The sequence below is a fragment of the Athalia rosae genome, chromosome 7 (genome assembly GCF_917208135.1).
Source record: "Athalia rosae chromosome 7, iyAthRosa1.1, whole genome shotgun sequence".
In the NCBI taxonomy this organism is placed as follows: domain Eukaryota; kingdom Metazoa; phylum Arthropoda; class Insecta; order Hymenoptera; family Athaliidae; genus Athalia; species Athalia rosae.
Genome location: NC_064032.1, coordinates 217,366 through 242,561, shown reverse-complemented (window position 1 = coordinate 242,561; position 25,196 = coordinate 217,366). Strand labels below are relative to the sequence as shown.

General features: G+C 39.0%; 2 protein-coding genes across 11 annotated transcripts; one reads left to right on the top strand and one right to left on the bottom strand.

The window, feature by feature from the left end:
* Positions 1-125: 125 nt before the first annotated feature.
* LOC105684304 (neogenin) lies at positions 126-15,619 on the bottom strand. 5 transcript variants are annotated; one of them, XM_012397561.4, is made up of 26 exons: positions 15,481-15,619; positions 10,872-11,040; positions 10,617-10,756; positions 10,242-10,532; positions 10,000-10,162; positions 9,790-9,917; positions 9,545-9,704; positions 9,318-9,433; positions 8,674-9,076; positions 8,449-8,599; positions 5,932-6,060; positions 5,667-5,873; positions 5,310-5,598; positions 5,054-5,212; positions 4,758-4,963; positions 4,527-4,682; positions 4,282-4,444; positions 4,011-4,205; positions 3,831-3,869; positions 3,446-3,578; positions 3,117-3,349; positions 2,910-3,014; positions 2,480-2,691; positions 2,209-2,419; positions 1,979-2,118; positions 126-1,898 (listed from the first exon to the last, which is right to left on the bottom strand). In XM_012397561.4, the coding sequence occupies exons 1-26, from the start codon at positions 15,533-15,535 to the stop codon at positions 1,800-1,802; spliced, it is 4,452 nt and encodes a 1,483-aa protein (XP_012252984.2). In that variant the 5' UTR covers positions 15,536-15,619; the 3' UTR covers positions 126-1,799. The 5 variants fall into 5 exon arrangements, with proteins under 5 accessions (XP_012252984.2, XP_012252987.2, XP_012252988.2 ...); XM_012397564.4 differs by having other exon boundaries at positions 1,979-2,109; XM_012397565.4 differs by having other exon boundaries at positions 1,979-2,103.
* Positions 15,494-25,196, top strand: LOC105684303 (arginine-glutamic acid dipeptide repeats protein). Of its 6 annotated transcripts, none has more exons than XM_012397556.2 (9): positions 15,494-15,627; positions 16,663-16,844; positions 17,444-17,579; positions 18,044-18,403; positions 18,545-18,625; positions 18,707-22,238; positions 23,123-23,395; positions 23,587-23,782; positions 23,925-25,196. In XM_012397556.2, exons 3-9 carry the CDS (start codon positions 17,532-17,534, stop codon positions 23,989-23,991), a joined length of 4,557 nt encoding a protein of 1,518 aa, XP_012252979.2. In that variant the 5' UTR covers positions 15,494-15,627; positions 16,663-16,844; positions 17,444-17,531; the 3' UTR covers positions 23,992-25,196. The 6 variants fall into 6 exon arrangements, with proteins under 6 accessions (XP_012252979.2, XP_012252982.2, XP_012252981.2 ...); XM_012397559.3 differs by lacking the exon at positions 15,494-15,627 and adding an exon at positions 16,001-16,376 and having other exon boundaries at positions 18,062-18,403; XM_012397558.4 differs by lacking the exon at positions 15,494-15,627 and adding an exon at positions 16,001-16,376.

Sequence of the window (25,196 nt, the reverse complement as noted above, 5' to 3'; positions counted from 1 at the left end):
TATTTCGTGTATAATTATGTATGTATAATTTACATATGTATCCATAATCGTAGGAAACAAGCATGGCAAAGGCATAATTCATTCGATTGATTAAAACTGAGGGCGAAGACAATGCCTGGCTTTAGTTTAATTGATATTAACGAAAAAAAAAAACGAAACAAACCACACATCGAACGAAATCTTTCGATTATATCTATAGATCGATGCACAAGGTTGCAAAATTTTTTTTTTTGTTCTTTTTTTTTTGTTTCCGATAAAACACACTTCCATTATGATATTATCTACGGAAGAATATGATCGTATAACTTTGAACAAACAAATCAAGTGTTGATTGTGTCTGTAAACATACATAAACTCACAGTCAGCAATGGCAGTAATTTGAGTAAATCCATTAAGGACAATGGCTCAATTATAGTTATTTCTAATTTGTCGTAATAACAATATTTATGTATATTATAAACCCATGTACACAGAGTTACAAAATATTTGTCTAGCTTTGTTAATAATACTTTGTTTTTACGTTTTTTTTTCCTCCGTTCTCTCTCTTATGCGGGATTGATTTTTTAAATCAAACCTCTATTTTGTTAGCTAGATTTGTTAAGAATATAAAATATATATAGAAATGACGTTAAGCTATAACATATAATGTTCCGTAATATACAGAATGACCCAAGAATAATGATATCTTCCAGCCTTGTAAATTTTTTCTTCGAACAACGAAGGCATGATTAAATAGTTTTATGATTCTTTTTTTTTTTTTTTTTGTTTTTCAAATTTTCTCTCTTGTTTTTTTATCCCTGTGATTTTATGTCCACGTTATTAATTCCTCATATTATGTCGAATATCATGTTTTTATCATACTTGCTTTTATGGCACCCGACGTATGATGCTAAAAAATCATTAAAATTATAACTTACAACGAGCTAATTACCAGTTGAGGTAACTACACGAGGTAATATAGATATAATGTGACAAAATTAGACGGAAAGGAATACCATATACATACATATGTGTGTATATGTATACCTATATCTTTTTCGTTCCGTAAAAAAATGAAAATAATTATTTGCAATGAGATCATGAGAGTGAGTGACTACTTGGAGGGGCATAAATAAAAATATAATAATAATAGTAAAAATAATAAAAATAATGAGAATGATGTTAATATAACCAAATAATATTTGACTTTAATGTCGAAGGAATTCCGTGATGAGCTGCCATAGCTGTGAGCTGAGCAATCGAACTTATACTAATGAAGGCAGAGACAAAAAAAAAATCGAAGCCTCAATTTAGATATGTTACGTGGCTTGATGTCAGATAATTCAGAAGAATTATGAAGAACTCAATATCAGATTAGGTACCATTGATTACTCACCTACTCCATCATTTTTTTTCCATTGAGGAGGTGGGGAAAAGAAAAAAGAAATAGAGCGTTACGCTAAGTTTTGTGACGATCGGTACAAAATTAGCTACCTAAATTGGCAATTGGCGGCCCGATAGCATTTTCTTTTTTTTTTTTTTTCTAACCAAAATGATGTTAGTAACGAAAGAGGCTATCCAATAGGCTGGAATGATAATTTCTCTTCTCAGAATACCATTAGTATTTTCATATGTGTGTTGCATAAAGAAGAGACAAATCACACGATAAGAATTTATAATATAAAAAAAATCTTTGCTCAAAGATTTCATCTTACTATTAATATAAGTTATTAACGATAGCCTCCGCTATTAACATTCATCTTTTTTTTTTTTTCGTCACGATTGGTTGGTTTTCAGATGGCACGTGTTATAGGAACACATTAGCACTCAAATTCCGACGCGGTAATGGCGTTCAAGTCTTTCATTAATCCTTCTAAATTTGCCATCTCTTGGTTCAATTCCTCTGTGCTATAAGACGGCTGAAAAATTAGCAGATACAAGTACAATGAATCTTGTTTTTTCTTCTATTATCATGATTAGAATCTCTTCGACTAAATACCTTCAATCGTTCAACCTCTTCTGCAGTGTGCGATGGGTTTACGACAGAAGCTAATCTGTTTTTCGTTATTTGCGTTGATGTTATAGGTGGTTTTTTGTAAGGGCTTCCAGATATCGTCGGCCTCACTGTAACTTGGGAAACTGTAAAATTAGTTTGCAAAAAAAGAAACATCCAGAATGAAACGGATTTATTTGGGAAGTTAATTGATATCGTCCAATTTAGGTACTAACCACCGTGTTTCTGCTGAGCAGGTGTCGACGGAGCGGATTGTGGGGGCGGCGCTGGTACGCTAAAACTTTTAAGCGGATGACCTTGCAGTCTTTTGGCATTCGCATTTTCTAGAACACCAACTGTGCTGTTTGGCTGACTACTAGAGCCGTAAACACCCGAAGCGTACTGATTGTTAGCTCCATATTGTTGATTACCCGCAGAATACGGAATCTGTGAGATATGGAAGATTCAAAAACCGTTCAGAGCATGTAACAGACTATCGCTACATACCTGAGTTTGAAGAGGTTCGTAAGTGCTTGGCATACTGCAAGAATCTGGGCTAGATTCTGGCGTTGGTTCCAAAGTAACGTGAGCTCTACTCAAACTGTATTGAGCTGCTGTCCTTGGATAACTTGGCCTGACCGAAGGTGCATCGCCACATGAATTATGAATAGTGGGTTGCGACATGCTACTATTTACTATAGGAGTAGCCGTCGCCATTGCTGCAATATGAATGTGAATATTGTTCAAAAAATAAATTCTCTCTTTCAAAATACTTTAGTGTTATGATCCCGATGCAACTTGGTTAAAAAAATTATTAGTTTTGTTAGCTTGTATGATAATGTGAAAAGGGTCCGTATGCATTGTTAGGAATAAAAAAAGGCATCGATAAAAAAAAAAAATTATAATTTCAGGATTGAAAAAAGTGATGTGTACTTACGCTGATGTGAAGGAAGTGTATCAACGGGAAGGGTAATGAGTTTAGGTTTATGACTTCCTCGGTTGTGTTGTCTTGTGAGGGTAGAACATTTTTCATCGTTGTTACCTGATACGCATTGAAATAAAATTGAAAAAACAAATTGTCAAGATATAATAGGGCAGTTTGATATCGCGGGAATCAGTCGATAGTGTTTCTACACAATCTTACCCATATAGCTAGGCACATAGGTACGTTTATCCAAAGAGCTAGAATTTATGTGCATGCTATCCTGGCTGTAATCCTGATTTCCAGATCTTGGCAAGGTATTGCTGACCACCCCGCTGGTAGAGGCTTCGCCATTGATCGAAGATTTTTCTAGAGCTTTGAGCTCCATTTGATCATGATGAATCCAAAGGTCGGGTGGCTTGATATTCGTTTTCTGATTAGATTCTTTTATATATCTATAAAAATTTTGGGTCGATTGATAACCGAAGAAGTTTAATGAGTTTTGATGTCATTTCTATCAATTGCTATCGAACAAAAGGCGAAAATCTTACCCCTTTTTGTGATCCGGAGATTGCGGGGTTCGGCGACAGCATATAACAACAACCGCGACAGCCACACCAGTAACAAATACCACAGAGAGTCCGACTATTATGTATATCATCATATTGGAAAGCCCTCGACCGTCTGTTAAATTTCAATTAGAAAAATTTCTTATGCAGTCAACAGCCGATTTTTGAAGGTACATTTTTGAACCGCGTTATTGGTAACATTCGACAATCGAGCGATCGAATAAAATACACAATTAGAAAAACAGAAATAACTTAACGAAATAATAATCAATTGATTACTTTGGTACATCATGCGATCAGAGATAAGTTCCGATCAAATAAAAAAAAAAGAGGAAAATAAGGATTGTGATCAACGTAAAAATCTTACCTCGAGCATGCGGAACGTCATAGTACACAATGCCATTGCCTAGCAAAGACATAAAAACAAAGAATAAATGAACATTTGGGTGCAAAAATGACAATATTCTACTACGAAAAGTGTGAAAATTCGAAATTTCAATTACAAACAAATGTGCTAAAAATTTTGATTGAAGTGTCCTTTACTCACTTAGAGGTGTTTTAAATGGAACAGTAGATGAAAATGGACCGTAGCCTTTAGAGTTGCGGGCCTGAATCTTGAAGTAATAAGTCGTAATAGGCTGTAAGACTTTTATCATAATCTCAGTCTGTTCTCCAATTATGGCTTCGACGCGCCAATCTCTGTCCCATTTTGTATTGTCCGTTGTATAGGATATGACGTAACCTAAATAAATAGGTGACAATATGTTTTCCACCACGATTTTTTACGGCCCCGTTAAACAATTTGTTTTTTAACTCACCAGTAATAGGACCATTGGGCTGCTTCGGAGGTTGCCAATGAAGCATAACAGCTGTTGGATGACCATCTACGGTCTGGACAGTGAGATCCCGAGGGGGTGAACTTGGCGCGGCTTCGTGTGTCGTATTCAGTACTACCATACTCCAAGGAGATTCTCTTCTTCCCTGAGTTCAGTAAATCAGAACATCAACAGTTATTTTTTATTAGTACGTGATCATCGATTTGTTTTTTCTGCACACAACATACCTTGACCAATTTAACGGTAAATTCATATGGTGTGTTGGGTTTGAGGTCATCGATCATACAATTCAGATCCGTAGCATTGTAATATTTATATCGTGGGTTACTACTGTGGTGATAAGATGTGTATCGTACTACGTAATACCTCTTGTCAGTCACATACTGTACAGTAAAAAAAGTTAGAGATTAAGATTGAACCTGAGCTGGGTTATTTTGAAAATCGTTCTGCGAACGTACCTGACTCTTCGGTAGGGTACTATCAGTCCAATAAAGTACCATGGTGCTAGCTGAAAGAACGATAGCTTTTAGTCCAACAGGTGGAATCAGAGGTACGATAGATTCTGGTACCGAACGTTCCATAGTTCGGACATTGGCGTACGCAGGGTTTCCTGCCCCAACTTCGTTCGTCGCTCTCAAGGTAATTACGTATTCTGACATCGGTTCTGTCATAAATAATAGATAAATTCATTCAGATTATTCGGAGATTTTAGAATGAATAAAAATTTGTACACTGAGCATTGCTCGAGGCTCACCTAACGATTCGATGGTATAATAGCGTTGTTTGCTGTCTAATTTTTGAGTATGATTATCCGGAAGTCCCTTACCCCATCCCAAGGTATAGCCACGTACTTTGATACTTTGATCCTTTGGAGGATTCCAAGACACCAGTATTGAATCCGACATAGCTTTAGCTGTTGTGATTGAGTTTAAGCATACGATATAAATATCGACCGTGTAGATTACTGTATGATGATCAAATAGAAAAACAGCTGCTCAGCTTTTACTTACTTTTCAAGTTGATTGGAACATTGGGAACTTTAGTTTCATCCAAATCCCTCTCGTAAGGTTCTATGTCCATTATATCACTCCAAGGTCCCGTTCCATTGACGTTTAACGCGCATATCCGAACTTGATAAACCACGTGTTTTTCTAGTCCATTGAGTTGATACATTCTCTGGTTACTCTGTGTAGTTATGTATGCCCAATGTCGTCTGTCGTGTCTGCGATACTTAATTTTGTACCCAGTAATCACTCCATTTTCTCCTTCCAGCGGAGGTTCCCAGCGAATGATTATACTCTGTTAAATGGGAATTGTTAAAAACTAGAAATCGAAGGAGCCAATTATTGATCAGGACTATTTCTCACAGTGGAATTGCCTGCTTCCAGTGTTACGTTGTGCGGAGGTTGTGAAGGTTGAGCACTTAGAGTCCGAACAGTAATTTCACTGGTCGAAGCACCAGGTCCATTTTCATTGACTGCCTGAACCCAGAAATTATATTCAGTGAATGGCATTAGTTCTACAAGTTCATACGTCGTCCCAGTTGTCTCATGAACTTTTCCTTCGTTGTCACCCTGAAAGAAAAACCAATTGTTTCAATACGCTCAAATGGGAAAAAGATCTTCGACTTACTTCTATATATGTAATAATATATCTGATAACTCTGCCGTTGGTTATCAAAGGTTCTTCCCATGTCAAAGCAACACTGGTGCTGTTTGTTGGATGACCTTGTAAATTTAGAGGTGGTCCGGGAACATCCGCCTATATAAGGGAGAGGTAAGAGTGATTGTTTGGAAAGAAGAATGCACCATTTGTGGGACATTCCACGTCAAACGGGCCACTTTGTCCACAATATTTTTTGAACTTGGAACTTTTTAGAAAAGTGTCCTACAATCGATTTTAAAAATACTTAGAAGCAGAAAAATTACAAGACATATCGATTGGTTTTAGTCGTAGACCTACTTTGATTCATCGCAATCCATGCATAGGTCGAAATATTCGAATTTCTCGGTCTACAAGGGGACCCGAGCTTAGCTGGAGTCAGGTAGCCACGGGCGCGCGGTTTGTTGTGGGGCGTGACCTCTGCTCAGCCCCGAAGGTGACGTCTCACAACAAAACGCTACGCTGCTAGCTACCTGACTCCAGCTAAGCTCGAGCTCCCTCGTAGCCGAGAAATTCAAATATTTCGACGCAAGCATGGATTGCGGTGAATCAAAGTGGGTCTACGACTAAACCCAATCGATGTGTCCTAATTTTTCTGCTCCCAACAGCGAATAATTGATGATTACTCGATCGATTGCATGAGTAGATGATTTTGGCTTTCAGATTTGGATTTCGAAGCTGATTATACGTGAGATTACTCTTGAAAAACCAAAAAAAATTCGATTTTCGAGCAAAAAATAAATCATTTTTTCAATTGGGTTTGATATGCTTTTCTGACGTATTTTGACCTCAGGAATCCGAATCTGAAAGAAAAATTGATCTATCTCTAAAATTGAGCGAGTTGTCGCCAATTTTCAGCTTTTTGGGGTCAAAAATAAAAAATTGATTCTTTGGTCTATTTAAATGTAATTTGAGCTCAGGAATCTGAATCCGAAAGAAAAATTGATCTATTTTGAAAAATAACCGAGTTATCTTCATTTTTTCGCATTTTTCGGCATAAAAATGGAGATATCTCGAAGGGAAAAAATCGCAGCTCAATTCGGACAACGGATTCGTGTTCCTGAGGTCAAAATACATAAGGAAAGTGCCATACGATCAAATTTTAAAAATAAAAATTTTTGCCAAAAATTTGAGATTTTTCCAAGGGGTACCCCTTACGATTTTTTCAAATTTTGGCCGAAAATTTTTATTTTTTAAAATTGATCGTATGGCACTTTCCTTATGTATATTGACCTCAGGAACACGAATCCGTTGTCCGAATTGAGCTGCGATTTTTTCCCTTCGAGATATCTCCATTTTTATGCCGAAAAATGCGAAAAAATGAAGATAACTCGGTTATTTTTCAAAATAGATCAATTTTTCTTTCGGATTCAGATTCCTGAGCTCAAATTACATTTAAATAGACCAAAGAATCAATTTTTTATTTTTGACCCCAAAAAGCTGAAAATTGGCGACAACTCGCTCAATTTTAGAGATAGATCAATTTTTCTTTCAGATTCGGATTCCTGAGGTCAAAATACGTCAGACAAGCATATCAAACCCAATTAAAAAAATGATTTATTTTTTGCTCGAAAATCGAATTTTTTTTGGTTTTTCAAGAGTAATCTCACGTATAATCAGCTTCGAAATCCAAATCTGAAAGCCAAAATCATCTACTCATGCAATCGATCGAGTAATCATCAATTATTCGCTGTTGGGAGCAGAAAAATTAAGACACATCGATTGGGTTTAGTCGTAGACCCACTTTGATTCACCGCAATCCATGCTTGCGTCGGAATATTTGAATTTCTCGGCTACGAGGGAGCTCGAGCTTAGCTGGAGTCAGGTAGCTAGCAGCGTAGCGTGTTGTTGTGAGACGTCACCTTCGGGGCTGAGCAGAGGTCACGCCCCACAACAAACCGCGCGCCCGTGGCTACCTGACTCCAGCTAAGCTCGGGTCCCCTTGTAGACCGAGAAATTCGAATATTTCGACCCACGCATGGATTGCCAAAGAATGCGAAAAAATGGGGATAACTCGGTCATTTTTGCAGATAGGTCAATTTTTCTTTCGGATTCGGATTCCTGATATCAAAATGCTTCAGAAAAGCATATTAAACCCAATTAAAAATATTATTTATTTTTTATGATTAAAATTAATCGAGTTGTCGCCAAATTTTCGCCTTGTGGAACAGAAAAATTGAGATATCTCGATGGGAAAAAATTCGTAGGTTAATTTACTCGCTGGATTCATGTTTCTGAGATCAAAATACGTAAGTAAAGTGCCATGCAATCGATCTTTACAATACTTTATCTTTGGCCCAAAAATCGAAAGAAATTTTGACTTTTGGTGTTAACAAGGGATCTGAGTATGGTTTCCGAGACCCCTCAAGACGTCAGAAATGTTTCGTCAAGTTCGATAAATATTTTGTAAAAAGTGGCCTGTTTGAAGCGGAATGCCTTATGTATAATAATCGTGCAATAGTTAATTTTATTTTTTTAATAGCTTGCCTCAGATTGAGTCGTAACATCAAGGATGGTACTAGATGCCCCTGTCCCTTGAGCATTTTGCGCAACCACACGAAATTGATACTTCATGTTTGGTTGTAGTCCAGGTATTACCCCTTCTAATCTATTGTGCAATGTATTTACAACTCGTTCCCTAATTAACAGTGAAAAAATAATTTACTATATTTAATTATCGATTTTGTAAACACATCGAAATCTTATTCTTACCTCTGTGATCCGTCCTGTTTATAATAAACATAATAAGTTAGAATGTCTCCGTTAGTATTCTCGGGTTCTCTCCATCTTAGAGTAACAAATCTTGTGGAAACAATGACGGCGGTAAGATCTCTCGGAGCAGATGGAATGCTGCCTTCGATGGAGTCCAGGGTATCCGTTTCGTCTATAAAAGGGGGTTCAGGGTTGATCAGGGAATCGGGATCGCCTAAAGTGCCCAATATATCCGCAGGATCATCCGAAGGACTGATGGAAATTTCAGGACTTTGGGCAAAAGCTGGGAGCGTATGACCCAGAAGGGTGCTTGGGTGCTGCCAAGTGTTGTTGTACAACTGCCGATGCAGATGTTTTTTTGGAAGTAACTTTGGAGTCGTTGTTTTATGAGCTCCTGATTTTTCTAATTTTAGTTAGTTAGAAACACAGTTACGGAATGGGATAAGAGAAAAAAAAACAAAGAAAAATACAAATGAAAATCGAAAATCAACTGAAATTATAACAAAATAATATTAGTAGTAATAAAAATGAATAAAAAATCACCCATATTGAAGATAGCTTGTTTGATAGAGTAAAATAACGATGTTAAAGAAATTTCACATATAATTGTACACTTCTTACATGCTATTCTTTATTCTACTCACTCGGCTGGTTAATGATCAGTCGTGCCGAAGCCTGAATGCTGCCTGCAGGATTGACTCCTATGCACTGAAAGATACCAGCGTCAATTGGCAATAGTCCGTTGATCCGCAGATTGTAGCTGTGCGAAAAGTAAAAAGAAAAAATAAAGTTATAAGTTTTTTGCTTCAAAAATTGATCGGTATAAATTACGAGGGTGAGGGCCCAAAATTGTGCGATTATTAACACCAACCCATTGACCAGTTGCCAATAGGCGCTCAGCGTAATTCTTTCACCATTTTTCAACCACGTTACTTTAGGCTCAGGCTTTCCATATATCTCGCATTCCAACTCCAAGTCTTGATTTTCGTTAGCAACTTTATCGACCGGTTTTTTGACGAATGTTGGAGGCACTGAAGAAAAAAGTATTGTTTTTAATGTGGATCGTCTTGCAGACAATATAAGACGGATAAAATGATGTGATAAATTTTTAATCACCTTGCACCGTAACCTCGGCCGAAGCATCCAAAGTTTCTACTTCATTTTCAGCTCTGCATTGATACAATCCATGATCGATTTCTCTAATGCCGGTAATCATGAGACTGGATGCGGCTACGATTCGGTACCTGATCAATAAGAAACGATCATTTGTATTCAAACTCTTTATTCTAATTCAAGAAAAGACGTGGACTGTTATTCTCATATTACCTGGAGTCCAACGACGCCAAATCAATAGCAATGCCGTCTTTGAGCCAAAAAATAACTGGCTTGGGATTGCCGTTAGCTGCACACTCCAAAGTGACAGTCGTTCCTTCTATAGCAACTTGCTGCATGGGTTTTGCAATAAAAACAGGTGCAGTTGTTTCTTGATCTGCAAACGACATACGTTACCCTTCAAATAAAAATTCCGCCGATCAAAGTTTCACAGGACAAAAAAAAAAAATACCGACCAATATCGCTCGTCAACGTAGCGAGCTGTGCCTTGTTGCTGAGTCTATGTTGTCCGAGTCCACTCGCATTACATCTGTACGATCCAACATCCTGCGATTGTACGTGATCAATTTCCAAAGCCCCCGAAGGTAATATCGTCATCCGACTTTCATCCAACAGAAGAGGATGCTCGTCTTTCAACCATTGAATAGTCGGAGGACTCGAAGATAGCGGCAAAACGCAGCTTAAGTAAGCAACTTGGCCCGGATAAACCATTGTGTCTTGTGGTTCTTTTTCAAAACTCGGCAGACCTAGAAATTTGAAATTATGGTCAATAAAAATACGACGAAGCGGAATCGATTCGAACAAGAGCGATCGCTCAATATTATACCGACTTGCGAGCCTGATGGTTGCCGTTCTTGACACAATTGCTCCAACATTGTCTATCGAAGCTAGGCATTGATATCCTCCGGTGACTTCGGAGTTCCCAGGATAAATTCCATTGATATACAAAGATCCGTTGGCCAGCTGCGATCTTCATGGAATAAAACAAGCCGGTCGTTGTTAAGCTTTCAAAAGACTCGATTCGATCCAATCTTTTCTGTGTTTTTTTTTTTGTTTTTGTTATTATTATTTTTAATTTCACAAACCTATAGCTATCCCCGATAAACGATATCGGCTGCCCGTCGTCGGTCCGCCATTGAATCACTGGTGATCCCAAGGAACTCTTAGCCACGCAGTCCAACCGAGCTGGTGCTCCCTGTTCAACTACCACATCTTGGGGTTCTACGATCAGTTGCAATCCGCTTCGACTTACGGCTGTCATGAAACAAACAACATCTCAGAAATTACAATCGAGTATTAATTAAAAGATAAATAAATAAACTAATAACAACAACTCATTCGATCGAGCGATAAATCAGATCTACAACATGCAATACGTTTCCAGAGTAGACAACTATAATTGTGAATAAAGAAAAAAATCCAAAACTCAGGTACGAAGCAGAAAAAATACATAATAAAAAAAGAGAATGAAGGAAATTAACGAAGAATTTCCGGTCTTTTATACATCGTTGTAATCAGATAATAGAGCGCGAGTAGAAAAGGTATAGAATCTATTGTATGGGGAATTCTAGGTATCCTAGAGATCCAGAACACATTATAAGAGAATCCCCAACGAGGATATCATATTCATATTCCTTAGTTTTGTAGCTTTCCTTTTTTCATTTGCAGAATTTACATATTTTTTTTCTTCTCAATTATCATTTGAGAAGTGAAATCTGTTCGACTGGATCCCTTCAAGATCGAGGGACGGAAGGAAGCACGTTTATTATTTGTACTCGCGACTCCGCGATGACTAGAAATAAAGGGAGAGGATCTGCAGCAGTTAAAAGGCTAGAAAAAATAAAGATAGAAAGAAAGTAAGAAATAAAGAAAGAAACGCCTTGAGGTGTGGAAGAAATTTGTTAACATCGCCTAGACTAAACTTTAGAGAAAATAAACATCAGCGACTATTTGATTTACGAGCATATGTACTACGTACAACCCGCCGAGTCGAGAGAGAGAAAAAGAGACAGAGGGAAGAAAATGTCTTTCTACCCGACAACCTACCGCACGATGTGCACCAAAATAACACCATGCTATAAGGTGCACATAGAGCTGTAATAATACCCAGAATTCTATGATACACAACTAAATACCGGCGTACCACGCAAGGTAGATTCTTATCGAGGAAATCAGAAGCTCAGGGGTGAAATAAAAGAGATGATCATTCTTTGCCCCACGGGATTTCAAATTTTTATTACACGTGCATCGTGTGGTCGGTCACTATATTCTCCCTTGATAACGGAAGGGTTGAAATCGTTGCTCGCGTGGTATTCGTTGCGTTGGTTGAAAAAAAAAAATAAGAAAAAAAAAAGGAAAACCCTGATCGATAGAAGTAAAAGTTTGCGGGGGTCGTCGATTGAATGACAAATCTATTTCTATAAATACGATATGTTGAATAATTACGATAGTTTTACGGTGATTGAATTATTTTCTTTTTTCTTCTCGTCGTCAATTTCGTAAGAGCGTATACCTACGTCCAGAAAGATATAATAAAATAGGATCTCGTGGATATCCTGGTAGCGTCGTTTTTTAAATGGAAACTATACATAATGTACGTATGTATACGAAATTTACATATATACTTTAGATATAGGTCCATAATATAGGTATATATCGTGTCGAGAGAGACCACACCCTGAAGCATTAGCGCCCACGTAAATTAAATCGACATTGGTAAAGCGTTTAGTCGGTGGCACGGGACTTTCTCGCCCGTTGCATTTTATTAACCGCGTGGAGGAAAACGGAATTTTTGACAAAGGTGTACGGGTATCTACGTACGTAGGAAAGAAATGCCAGCAGACTGTACGAAACTGGATACGTGGATATAAATTTTCATTCTTCTTTCAAGGATTTTATACCAAATAACGACAGCGGTCCGCATCTTTCCTTATCTTTCCCGCATCTCACCTCGATTAATTTGGTCAATAGCATGGGGCAAAAGTTGATGATCGGTGAATCGACGGAATACGATAATTAATTAATTTCAGACAAAGTCGTAGCCGCGGGTAGCAGAGGCTGTTGTATTCGCCGACGATAAATTTTATCTGCAATGACCACCTCGCAAGCAAAGTGCGACGTGAAAATTTTATCAGGGAATCCGACGATCTGATCTCCGTTATACGGACGGGGTTCCTGATATCTACACCATATGTGAGGTATAATAAATCTACGATTACAGAAGCTGAGAAATGGCGATAAAATTTACTATAAATAAATCATCTTGACGTAGAGAGGAGAGAAATCTGCCCAGCGGATACTGAAATACCAAAAGTTTAACACCCGCCGATTTTATATACCATAATCATATCTTGTTTACATTGCAGTAGCGGGCAAAATCGTCGTCACGGTCTGTAAACCCCGCGAAGAACGACCTACGACGACTACGAAGTCGTGTTATGCGGTTTAACTTTGATACTTTTACTTAAATTCCCATTATTTACCATACGACGTGTAATGAACAGCTAATGAATGATAATAAATAAAATTGACACGTTCAACGACCGGATAAAAAGTCACGGAAAAATTATAGAAACGCACCTCTCACGTTGTATTTTTTGATTCTTCCTCAAGCCTCTCTCTCTCTCTCTCTCTCTCTCTCTCTCTCTCTCTCTCTGTCGCTCATTTTCTCGTCATTTACACGGGTTGCCGGATGTTCACGTTTTTAATTAAATTGTCGCTATGTATACATACTATACGGTAACCAGATATCAACATACGGGACAAACATTCAACAACATAGCGCAACAACCAGCCATAGCAAAGGAACATAAGAATGTAATTCGAAACTACCCGGGGACATCTTAGGTTTTCGTACACCTGGGCTCCGAGAGGGTGTACGAAAGGGAATAAGAAGAATCCAAAATGAAAAGAAAATAATTGGGGAAGTTCGCCCATGCGTCACACGTTCGTACACATTTGTCATACGTACAAATAATAATCATCGAGCAAAAAGTACGACGAAATTACTATGGCGTGCTTTCTGTCCTTTTAATTTATTTATTTTCTTCTTCCATTCCGTCGGTGGTTTTGACTCTTTCATATTTTCACATGAGTTTTCGGAGGACCGGGGCAAATAATCCATTTTCCCCCGACACCCAGCACATTCATTCCTCCGCCCCCTTCGATATGGACTGCGCGCATGCATGGGGGTATTTTTATCGCAAACCTATATTATACGCGATATCCATGCAATTATTTCTATATATCGGTAGACAATGGGAGCCGGTAGTTTTCGGAGTGGTGAATTGAACCCTGGGGAAGAGAAGATGGGAGGTAGGGGGATAGGGGATAACAGAATTACCTCGAGGGGTAGTTAGAGGAGAGCAATTGGCAACCCTGCAAAACCAACCCCTGTATATACCGTATACGAAACTTTTACTACTTTTCCACTCTTCCACCCCCATGTTTACACATTTTATACACCTATACGTATGTTCGATGTGAGTAGATGTTTTTTCCGAGGATGCACTACGGATCATAAAACTCCGCTTTACTCTCCTCTGTAATATGTTCAGAATATAAGTTTTTCTTTTGGTTTTTTGCGTAAATGAAAATTAAAAAATTAAACCAACTCGTATGATATCGTAATTAATTTACACTACTACGGTGCATCGCATAGCATAATTCGTGATGTTATTTTAATTTGTTCTTTATTTATTTTTTCTCTTCTACTTATTTCATCAACGTTAATTGGAAGGTTAGTCTGAGGTTTGTCAAACGATGCAGAAAGTTTAGAGGGGGACTGAATTAACATCTAAATTAAAGATGTAGGTATAGGAAAACTATAGAATATAGCCTGCCAGGTACGTTACCCACATAGAGTTATTATCTGATGTACGTACGTACACAAAATGTTAAATTCTGAAGATGAAGGGGAAGGCGATTGGTACAAGTGTTGTAAAATATAGAAATGAAAAAAAAAAATCAAACAATTCAAATATTATTGCGGACATTATGATACACACCTGAGCATCGCTGTTTTTTTTTATGATATTGTCTAGTAGTATTGGTAACAGTAGTAATAGTAGTAGTAATAGTAAAAGTAGTAGTTGTAGGTAGTAGCAGTAATAGTAGTGGTGGTAGTGGTGCGGTAAATATTTAATCGTGCTAACAAGGATGAAAAATTCATGATGTACCCACGTAATGTGTCCACATGAGGATTAACATGGGAAAAAAATTACATAACTATCGGTGAAAAGAAAAATAAAGATATTTTCTCGATAATCTAGAGATTCGTATTTTAATTATGATCATCGAATTTTAAATGAAATTTTGAATTTCGAGTAAACATGCGAGTGCAATAATCTTTGTTGATGTCCGATTGTATATTTTTTTATCTTATCTGTTTTTAATTCTTCTCGTCTTCTGCTGCTGTTATAACGTCAATCTGATATTTGACGTGATAAGACTAATACAAAAAAAAAAAACCGATAACTATGTTTAAATGAGAGATTCGAATGAATAATAAAGGTTTAATTGCGGCATTAGAACAGATAATTGGAGCATCAATGAAAAGACTTTCCGGTTCATAAGGGCGAAGATAATTCATTGATCGATTTAACAAACGTGATAAACGTATGAATGAAAATAAAACGTCGGTTTCATAGATTCTGTGCGACATGTGTTTTTAATATATTCTGTAATGAAAATTACCTTGGCCGACGATTGTCAACAAAGTTAGAGAGATCAGTGCTACCCTCAACTCCATTGGAGGCAGTGTGCGTGTATCCGATATTTCAATCTTGAAAAGATCACCAGTTGGCTACCCACCCACAATACTTCTCATCCGATCACTATAAGGTAAAAATTCAACTTTGAACACATTATAAATTTATACTTTGAAAAGAATATTCGATATCACCGCACTGCTCTTCGCACTTGAATGCCTCATTTTTCATCCGATAAACGATGTATTTTAATTATAAAACATGACTAGCGAACCGATCCATTCCTCCGCATTGTCGAATATTGTAAACTCTCTTCAGAATCTGACGCGACGCCATTTTCTAATACCGCTAACAACTTGCGCCCCCATTTAGCTCAACCCTGAAACATCAACCCCCGCGAACTTGGAACCTGAAGTCAGGCACGAATTGGAAAAAATTCAACTAGTTGGATAACCCGATGATAAAAAAAAAAATAGGTAGATCTCTGCGAAATTTTTGTTTGTTGGAAACTCGCTGTTATTTCCGATAAAAATTTTGACGGTTTACAACCCAGGAGTTGGACGACTGGATTTTCAGTATTTCGTGATTCGTACAATGGATTGACATCCTGATTGACTGTATCAAAGGGAAATAAAAATAAATCTCTTGAGGGGAAAAAAATTGGAAGAAAAAAAAATTTCATAAAAAAAATTAAAGACAATATGGCCGCGCCTGGGTGTTGTGGGTAGTGCGTGATTTTCGCAAGAGATTGACGACTCGTAAACAACTCTGTCGTACCACTGGTGTTAATATTATAGCAGATATTGGATAATTTCAATTTGTTAATGGGCGGGCGGACTTTTACGGAATGCTGAAACGATGCTAGATGCCATCCGAAGCGTGGTGAGTAAGAGCGTGACGATGGTTTTAACGTTCCGAACTTCTGGTCTGTCTATTTTTACTCGTAATTCATCGATTTTATTTTCGCGCAACATAGATTTTCCAGATATTCATTAACCCCGCAAAGACAATGGCTGATATTTTAGCTAGCTAATCATTCTCCATCAAATTTTCACGTTATCATTAGTTGGGGGTATACTCAGCTTGAAAACTCTCTTGTTGTTGTTATCATTATTATCAGTTAGCAATTCACGAGTCAAGATTGATTAGAATTATTCTTTGCCGTTAGGTTTCTGCCGATATTATTTTCTACAAACACTCATTGTGGAAGTAGACCTTCGGAGGACTGCGCTGAACTCATCCTTATTGGAAAACTTGCCATTCTTCGGATTTCGTTTTTAGTCGTAGACTAAGCATACCCTCACTACTCTGCCGGTCGACTCAAACTACGGATTGGCATGGATAAGAGGGGTACGTTGAGTCGAGATTTTTCCCAATCTTGTTCACAATACACAGCTCTTTAGAATACATAGAAAAGTCAAAATTGTCAAACCAAGTTGGATGTTTTATTTTTCTGCCTTGAGAATCCACTGTATAATTGACCATCTCCTTTGTAAATCCGATCTGGTTCTTAGTCATTCTAATACGCTTCAAAAGTTTGCATGCCCTTTTACAAATCTGAAATAAAAATGGAATGAACATAACGATGACCTTGGAGAGACGCATAAGATGCTTATTTATTAATGATAAATTTGATTTAACTTCCATCAACGTACGCTTTAGTTTGTTTGTATTAGGCTGGTACTAATATCGTCTTTTATTATATCAATTTAACGACGAAGTAACAGGTGCTCTGCATGTGTAGTCTGAAGTGAATATAGATATTTTCTAATCCTCATAGCAAATCACGTGTCAATAAATAAATCCGATAATTCTACTTGTCGATCGATTTTTTGAAAGACCATTTACAGGCTAGCTAGATTTATCGTTGAGTTATGGAATATGTAATGTTAATATTATCTATCAATAAATAAAGTGCCAAGTGTATTATACGCATTACTAATTCCTAGGGGTGGAAGGTAGCACTTTACTGAGACTTGGAGACTGACAGTGGTTAAAACGCTGGAGAAAGACGGTGGAGCTTTGGAGGAGGGGGAGATGTCTGCTGGTACCCAAGGCGAGATTCGGGTCGGTCCATCCCACCAGGTTTGCCCGATTCTTTGGAAAAACCTCACTGCTTCGTAGCTACCTTGCCAATATGGGATATTTTTTTTTTAGGCTTGTTCATTTTAAGACTTTCCACTCGGTTAAACTGCTAATGAAATAAAAAAAAGAAGAAATTCTTCGATCGATAAAAAGTTTGTTAAATATTAATACGCACGTGATAAATATTTCAATTTGCATTGCATTTGCAAAGGTAACATTTTCGTGTTTGTGTGTATATATAATACAAATAGAAAAGAAACTGAAAACTTTCAGACCATTCTTACCTCACTTAAATTAAGTTAAAAGACTTTGGTGACAGTTGATGTTCGGTTGACGCTTCTCAAATTCTGTTTTTTCTCTAATTATCTTAGTGCTTTGAATAAGCAAGCCGGTATACATGTGTGCATGACTAACTCGCTTTGGCAGTGGTGCTAACCGCGCGCTACCCTGAATTTTGGGTACAGGAGTTGGTTTCTTGCCAGGCCCGGTTGCCTGAGTACCGGCCGGGCATCCCTCCTGGAGAGCTTCATCCGGATCCAGAGTTCTCCAAAGAACGAGAGGAACTACGATGGGTTCCGGCCATGGCTTTGGACGGAGACCTATTGATGTACTTAAGAGCTGCCCGATCTATGGCTGCCTTTGCAGGAATGTGTGATGGTGGATCTCCCGACGACGGTTGTGTAGCTGCTTCCCGCGACGATACTACCATTAACGCTTTGGATATTTTACACGACTCGGGCTACGATCCCGGCAGAGCCCTCCAAGCACTAGTCAAATGTCCCGTACCGAAAGGAATTGACAAAAAGTGGTCAGAGGAGGAAACTGTAAGTACATACCAGCTGCATGATCATTTGTTAATAAAAATTGGAGGATATTAATTAATACCTAAGATAATATCATAATTGTGAATATTGTTTATAAATTTATTAGTGCATAAGTTTTTCTTTTCTTCCCTTTATTTGCAGAAACGTTTTGTAAAGGGTCTTCGACAATTTGGAAAAAATTTCTTTCGCATCAGGAAGGATTTACTACCCCACAAAGACACGGTGATTATTTTCCGCTGGCTGACGCGAGTCACATCAAAACTTGCGATATATTTCTTTTTCTAAATTGCTATTCCTGTCCAGCCTGAACTAGTCGAGTTCTACTACCTGTGGAAGAAGACGCCTGGCGCAAACAATAACAGACCTCACAGAAGAAGGAGACAGGGTTCTTTGCGCAGGATTCGCAACACTCGCAATTCCCGTGCAGGTACACCTAAGGAAGAAGTTCCTACTCCTACAAAAGATACTTCACCCGCTGCTTCGAATCCCAAAGAACCTGCGTCTGAGCCGGAAACGGCACCTGCTGGGACACCAGCGAGCAATAATCCCGGGGGCGAAGTCAGCTCCGTGACGGAAGATGATAATTCGGAGGAGGACAGCGATTCTAGAGATACGAATACAAACGGGACAGCTCAATCCTGTCAACATTGTTTCTCAACCAGTTCAAAAGACTACCAAATCGCGGGAAAAGATCGACTACTTCTTTGTGCCGAATGTCGAGCGCATTTAAAAAAGACTGGAGAACTTCCGCCCGCACCTCCCTACCTATTTCGCCCTGTCCCTGCCGAATCGCCTGACAGTCCAGGCAGGATGAGAACTCGAAATAAAGCTAAAGAAACGCCCAGACCAGCCAGACCCAGGAGAGCAGGTGGAACCGATACGCCTGACCAGGAAAAGCAACAGCAGCAGCAGCAGCAAACGCCTGATAAATCTAAGAAAAAATCGTCAAGTAAACCAGAAACGCCGAGAAAAGGACAAAAGCGTACGCAGGCTGAGGATCCTGAAGAAGATAAGGATTCGCAAAAGCGCAAACGAGGAGAAAGGCCCGAAAGCCCATCTGAATCTCTTACAACTGACAGTAATTCTTTGATGGATGAACCTGAAAGAGAAACGGAGGGTGAAACGAGCGAGAATCACTCTGTTCCGGTTGCTGTTCAAGTTGACGAACCTCCGAGTCCTGTCGTAACGACACCAGAGGAGCCGCTTGAACCAACACCAGTTTCTACACCTGTTCCTGCGGCTATTCAAAGCCTACCAATTTCAGTACCAGTTATTCATTCTGTCGACAAAAAGCCGACGATAGAAGAATTAGCGGAGGCCAAAGAGCAAATGGAGGAAATGCCAATGATGATGAACCAGCCTTTGAAATTGGAAGTTCTTCCAATGGAGAGAGCCATGTCACCTCCGGTAGAAGATAATAAAGAGTTAATTCAGCCGATAAATGCAAGCACCCAGCAATCGATGGGTGGTGTCGATATTGGCCAGAGTATACGAAATCTATCACAGCCTAATATAGTAAACTCACAGAATTGCACGCAGAATTTACAAACGTTGCAGGTCGCACCTCAAACCCCGCAAGTTATGCCACTCAACATGCAACATCCACCCCAAAATATACCGGTGAGCCAAAATATGCCGCAAAATTTGTCCCAGAATCTGTCTCAGAATTTGTCGCAGAACTTATCGCAGAATATGTCCCAGAGCTTGTCGCAGAACTTGCCTCAAAATATGTCGCAGAATTTGTTGCAAAATTTGTCTCAGAATTTACACCAACCTTCAAACTTACCATCAAATATGGGAAACCCGCAGAATATTGGTTTACCACCAAGCATGATTGGTCCTCCAAGCATGGGCAACCCACACAACATGCAGCAGAATATGTCCGGATCTTCATTGAATCTGAGTTTACCTCAAAATCTGTCCACTAATATATCGCAGATGCCACAGCTGTCAAGTTCTCCGCAACCATTGGGACTGCCAGTTTTACCCCCTGAAATTAGAATGCCAGAAAGAATACCGGAGGATAGACTGCCTCCTAAACGTCATAGGGATAATAGAATACTCGATAGGATGTCTGAGAGGCTCCAGGAACAGCCGGATGGAAATGGTGAACTGGATAGGCCGGAACCTCAGAATTTATTCCAGCCAATTCCACCGCCTCAGAATATGATGCCTATCGAAAAACCTCCTCCTATCGCACCTTACTCGTTAGCACCAACGCCTCCGATGGAACCTCAAAATCTCAAGATCAAACAGGAGATTATTCCTCCTGAACCAGACCCTCTACAGAGCTTAAAAGAAGTAAAAGTCCCTGGATTTCAAACAGGATTTCCCGGTCCAAGTTTGGACAATATTAAAAAGGATCCTGACAGTGCTAGCAAGCCTCCAACTCCCAGCAAACATCCTATGGTACAAAATAATCAGCAAGTCGCCCAGATACAGTCGGTAGCAGCATCACCTACCCCAAGTTTGCCACCGCCACCAACTTCCATTCCACAACCGGTCATGCATCCGTCTCAGCAGCCGAGTCCCCACATGGCGCATCCCTTCCATGCTCATCATCCGCTGATACACCATTCGTTATTCGCTGCTATGCACCCTTATCATCACGGCGGAATGGCTTATCCCGGTTATCCACCTGTTGGTCCATATCCCCCGTTTCCTGCCTATCCATATGGTCCGGTCCCTCATGCAATCCCTCCTCCGTCTCCTCAGCGAAGTCAAGAGAGTACCACTATGATGACTGCTCATCATTCAAGCACAAGCTCAAGCGTAACGAGAGACGAGGGTGACAATTTGATTGCAACGCACCACCATTCCTCTAGCATGCATCAGGCGACAACCTTACATCATGACAAGTTGATGACAATTTCTTCACACAGTTCACATAGCCATTCTCACAGCCAGTCTTCGCATAGTTCTCACAACGCTCAACGTAAACCTGCCCTAGTCTCAGCTTGTTTAACTTCTTCAAGTTCGGTGCATCATCATCATCGCCCACCCCAACCACAACCGCCTATGCCGCCAGAGCCAAAACCTGAACCAGAATTGGTTGAACCAGAGCCGGAGGAACCTCCGAGTCCTCGTGGGCCCTCGCCTGAACCACGAATGGAAGATTCCGAGTGTCATCGATCCCAATCTGCCATTTTCCTACGGCATTGGAATCGTGGAGAAAACAATTCGTGCACAAGGACAGATCTAACGTTTAAACCAGTTCCTGATTCTAAACTAGCCAGAAAAAGAGAAGAGAGATCAAGAAAACAGGCGGAAAGAGAACGAGAAGAAAGAGACAGGGCTGCTGCTCAGCAGGTTAGAAAAATGTCAACTCCAGAAAAACAACCCGAACCTTGTAAGCCACCTAGTCGCGGGCCTCTAGAACCTGTTGTGTCTCCATACGATCGTTACGCAGCTAGACCTGGTTCCTATGCAGACACACCAGCTCTCCGGCAGTTATCAGAATATGCCAGACCACACGCAGCCTTTTCACCCGCGAGGCACCCTGGCCCACCAGATCCTATGCTACATTATATGTATGGCCCGGTCGCCAGGGAACGACTGGAGCTTGAACATTTAGAACGAGAAAAAAGAGAGCGTGAAATTAGAGAGCTGAGAGAACGTGAATTGAATGATAGATTAAAGGAAGAACTGCTCAAGGGGGGTCCGAGATCAATGCCAGGCAGTGTCGATCCCCATTGGTTGGAAATTCATCGACGCTATGCAGTTGCTGGTCTTGCACCAGGTCCTTCCGGTCCTCCTCAGGGATTGCACCAGTTTGGTCTCTACGGCGCGCCTCCTGGTCCTAGCCAACTGGAGAGAGAACGTCTAGAACGATTAGGTATGAAACAGTTTTATTCCTTCCATTTCTAACTCAGTGACTTTTTTATGTGGTAACAATTGTCGTGATATTGTCTGCGCGAATATGTTTGCAGAAATTTTTCCTTTATCTCTGACCATAGAAATAAATTCACCTTTTTTTCTATAGATTACGATTCGACACAGATCTTTGTCACATATATCGTATACTGATTTTCGTTTCAATGAAACGATTTCCAAACTAAGATACTTGGCTATATTCAAGTTACCCTCACCAAAAGAAGGCACTGATGTTTGAAATTGATTTGCCGTCGTTTGAAAAAGTAGTTGATCATGAAGTAGAAAACATCAATTGTTGATAACAGTATTCCAATGGTGTATAGATAAGATTTCAGGTTTCAGGTATAATATCAATCTTTTTCTTATCGGAGACATGTATTTGAATCATAGGACTTCCATTGTGAAATGTTCCTGTTGCCAAATGTATCATTTCAGTTAGAACAATCGATGAATATTATTAATTATTATCAAGTTATGAAATCAAAGAGGTGACAAGTACTTGCAATTGGAGAGAAATAACTTTCACAAAGATTACCCAAAGCTCGATCGAGCATCAATGTAGAGATTTACAGAGATGCGGTAAGCAATGATACCTGAAGTAAAACAACTTACTGAACGTACATTGTAACATGAATATGAGAATCCTTAGAGTTGGAAGAAAAATCCTTGAACATCCTGTTACCGATCACAAGCTCTGAAAGGAATATTGTATCGAATCACCCAGAATGAGTTCCTTTTGGATTCAAACTCACAGAAAGTTGAATCTGATTCAATATCTTGGAGCTTCCTTACAACCCTATACCCATCAGTGAGTAGTTTATTTCACCGAAGCGCTGTCGGGTTTAGGAATACCCACGGTAGCTGGTGGGGGGCCAGCAGGGGCAGGGGGCAGTCATCCTTCGCACCATCATGGCCAGTTGGACGAGCGGCTGGCTCTGGCTGCTGACCCGATGGTCCGGTTGCAGATGGCTGGCATCTCGCCCGAGTATCACGCTCACACTCACGCGCATACGCACGCGCACACTCACTTGCACCTACATCCGGGACAGCAGCAGGCCCAGCAACAGGCTCAGCAACAGCAGGAAGCAGCCGCTGCTGCGGCTGGATTCCCCCTGCCTGGTAGGTGATAGGATCTTCGCCGTTAGTTAAAAACATCCCATGTCGAATAACATTTCACCTGCGTCTTAACCATTTAATTATTATGAGAAAATATTGGCTATTATTTTGTGCCACAAACCATGTCTGATGATTGTACAAATTCTGCACTGGGTCGCTTTACAATTCCACTATTTTATTTTTGTTTCACGTAGCTGCCGGAGCAAATTATCCCAGGCCAGGTCTGATGTCTCGAGATCCTTCGATGGGTTTACATCCAGCTGAACTCCTTGGTCGACCATACGCTGACATGGCAGTTCACCACGAACAGTTACAGCGTCACTTGATGATGGAACGAGAACGTTTCCCTCCTCATCCTTCTCTCGTTGCCCATCATGAGGAGTACCTAAGGTTTGTGTTGTAAGAAAAAGAACAAATTCTCTTTGTTACCCGTAAGAATAATCCTGACGCGTTAAACACTCTATCATAAACTAACCTTGCGACTAACGAAAACGTTTTTTTTTCTTTTTTTTTTCTTCCTTATGTTTTTTAGACAACAACGCGAACGTGAACTAAAGGTACGGGCCCTGGAAGAAGCTGCACGAGGATCACGACCTTGAGCATCTTTCCGTTTTCATTCAGATTATTTTCAAAAGTTAGGGACGCAAGTAGCATAGTTATAAGAAGTATAAGTCATTATGCTAGTGCAACCAGAAGACATCTACCGAAATCTATTTTTAGCATAAATCCTTCAGACTTTTCAAGCCTCTGGAAATTGTCTGTCATTTATATTACGGATAAAGAAACAAACAAATTAGTCGACAATATTTGTCGACCTATAGATCACTGCCTATAGTCGATTTCCTTAGCATTGTAATTATTACCAAATAACGTTGGGGTGCAAATTACTGAAGGTAAGAATCTTTATGTTTCTTTTTCATACGAAGCCCGAAATTACTTACAACATCTCACTTTTTGAACCAGATAAAATATGGCTAACTAAGGGACAGTTCACTCCTAAAGCTTGACCAATGTTCTTTATTCAATCATATACCTATGACAAATAGCGTTATAAATCCGTTGCCGATGAAATCGTGAAATTCATTTCTCAATTGACCTGGCACAGTGACATTATACTAACAATAATAATGATAGGTAATCATAATAATAGTAATAATAATGATAATGATAACAAAATCATAATGAATCTAGAGATGATGTTTAAGCTAAACAACAATTGAGCAATGTTATTTATTTTTTTATTTACACGACGCATATATAGCAGAATAAGAACGCCGGACTATTTTTTAATTAGCAACTTAGTACAGTTCTGTACCGTATAAACATAATGTTAACAATAATAATAATAATAACAATAATAATAATAATAGTGAGTATAATCAACCAGAAAAGAGAAAATTTAATTAGAAAAAAAATATATATACATATATTATATTGAAAAAAAGAATAATCTTAAGTGCAGACAAAAAAAATGAAGTGAACGAAACAAAAATAAATAAATAAATGAGAAATAACCATAATTACCAGTAAGTCAGAAATATTCGATAGAGTGGAAGAAAAAAAAGGACAGAAAACCAATACAAAAAACAAGATTATGCATAAATCGTCGTTATCATATTATGATAGATAACAAAAATAATAATTAATACGATAATAATAGTAACATTTATAATAATAAAAATAATAATAATAGTAATATAGTAATATTAATAATAGTGATAATAACAGTAATAATAACTATACTCTATTGTGTGTATCGAATGGTAACTAAATTTTATAAAAATACACGAATACTTCGACGGAA

What these genes read in the sequence shown, in the direction of transcription:
- LOC105684304 (XM_012397561.4), bottom strand. Translation starts at nt 15,535, where the DNA reads ATGGAGTTGAGGGTAGCACTGATCTCTCTAACTTTGTTGACAATCGTC. An exon ending in GGCCGAGGTTACGGTGCAAG is followed by an intron (nt 9,705 to 9,789) that starts GTGATTAAAAAT and finishes TTTTTTCTTCAG; the next exon opens with TGCCTCCAACATTCGTCAAA. An exon ending in AAACAGGACGGATCACAGAG is followed by an intron (nt 8,600 to 8,673) that starts GTAAGAATAAGA and finishes ACTGTTAATTAG; the next exon opens with GGAACGAGTTGTAAATACAT.
- LOC105684303 (XM_012397556.2), top strand. Translation starts at nt 17,532, where the DNA reads ATGTCTGCTGGTACCCAAGGCGAGATTCGGGTCGGTCCATCCCACCAG. An exon ending in GGGTCGGTCCATCCCACCAG is followed by an intron (nt 17,580 to 18,043) that starts GTTTGCCCGATT and finishes TTTTGGGTACAG; the next exon opens with GAGTTGGTTTCTTGCCAGGC. An exon ending in AGAACGTCTAGAACGATTAG is followed by an intron (nt 22,239 to 23,122) that starts GTATGAAACAGT and finishes TGTCGGGTTTAG; the next exon opens with GAATACCCACGGTAGCTGGT.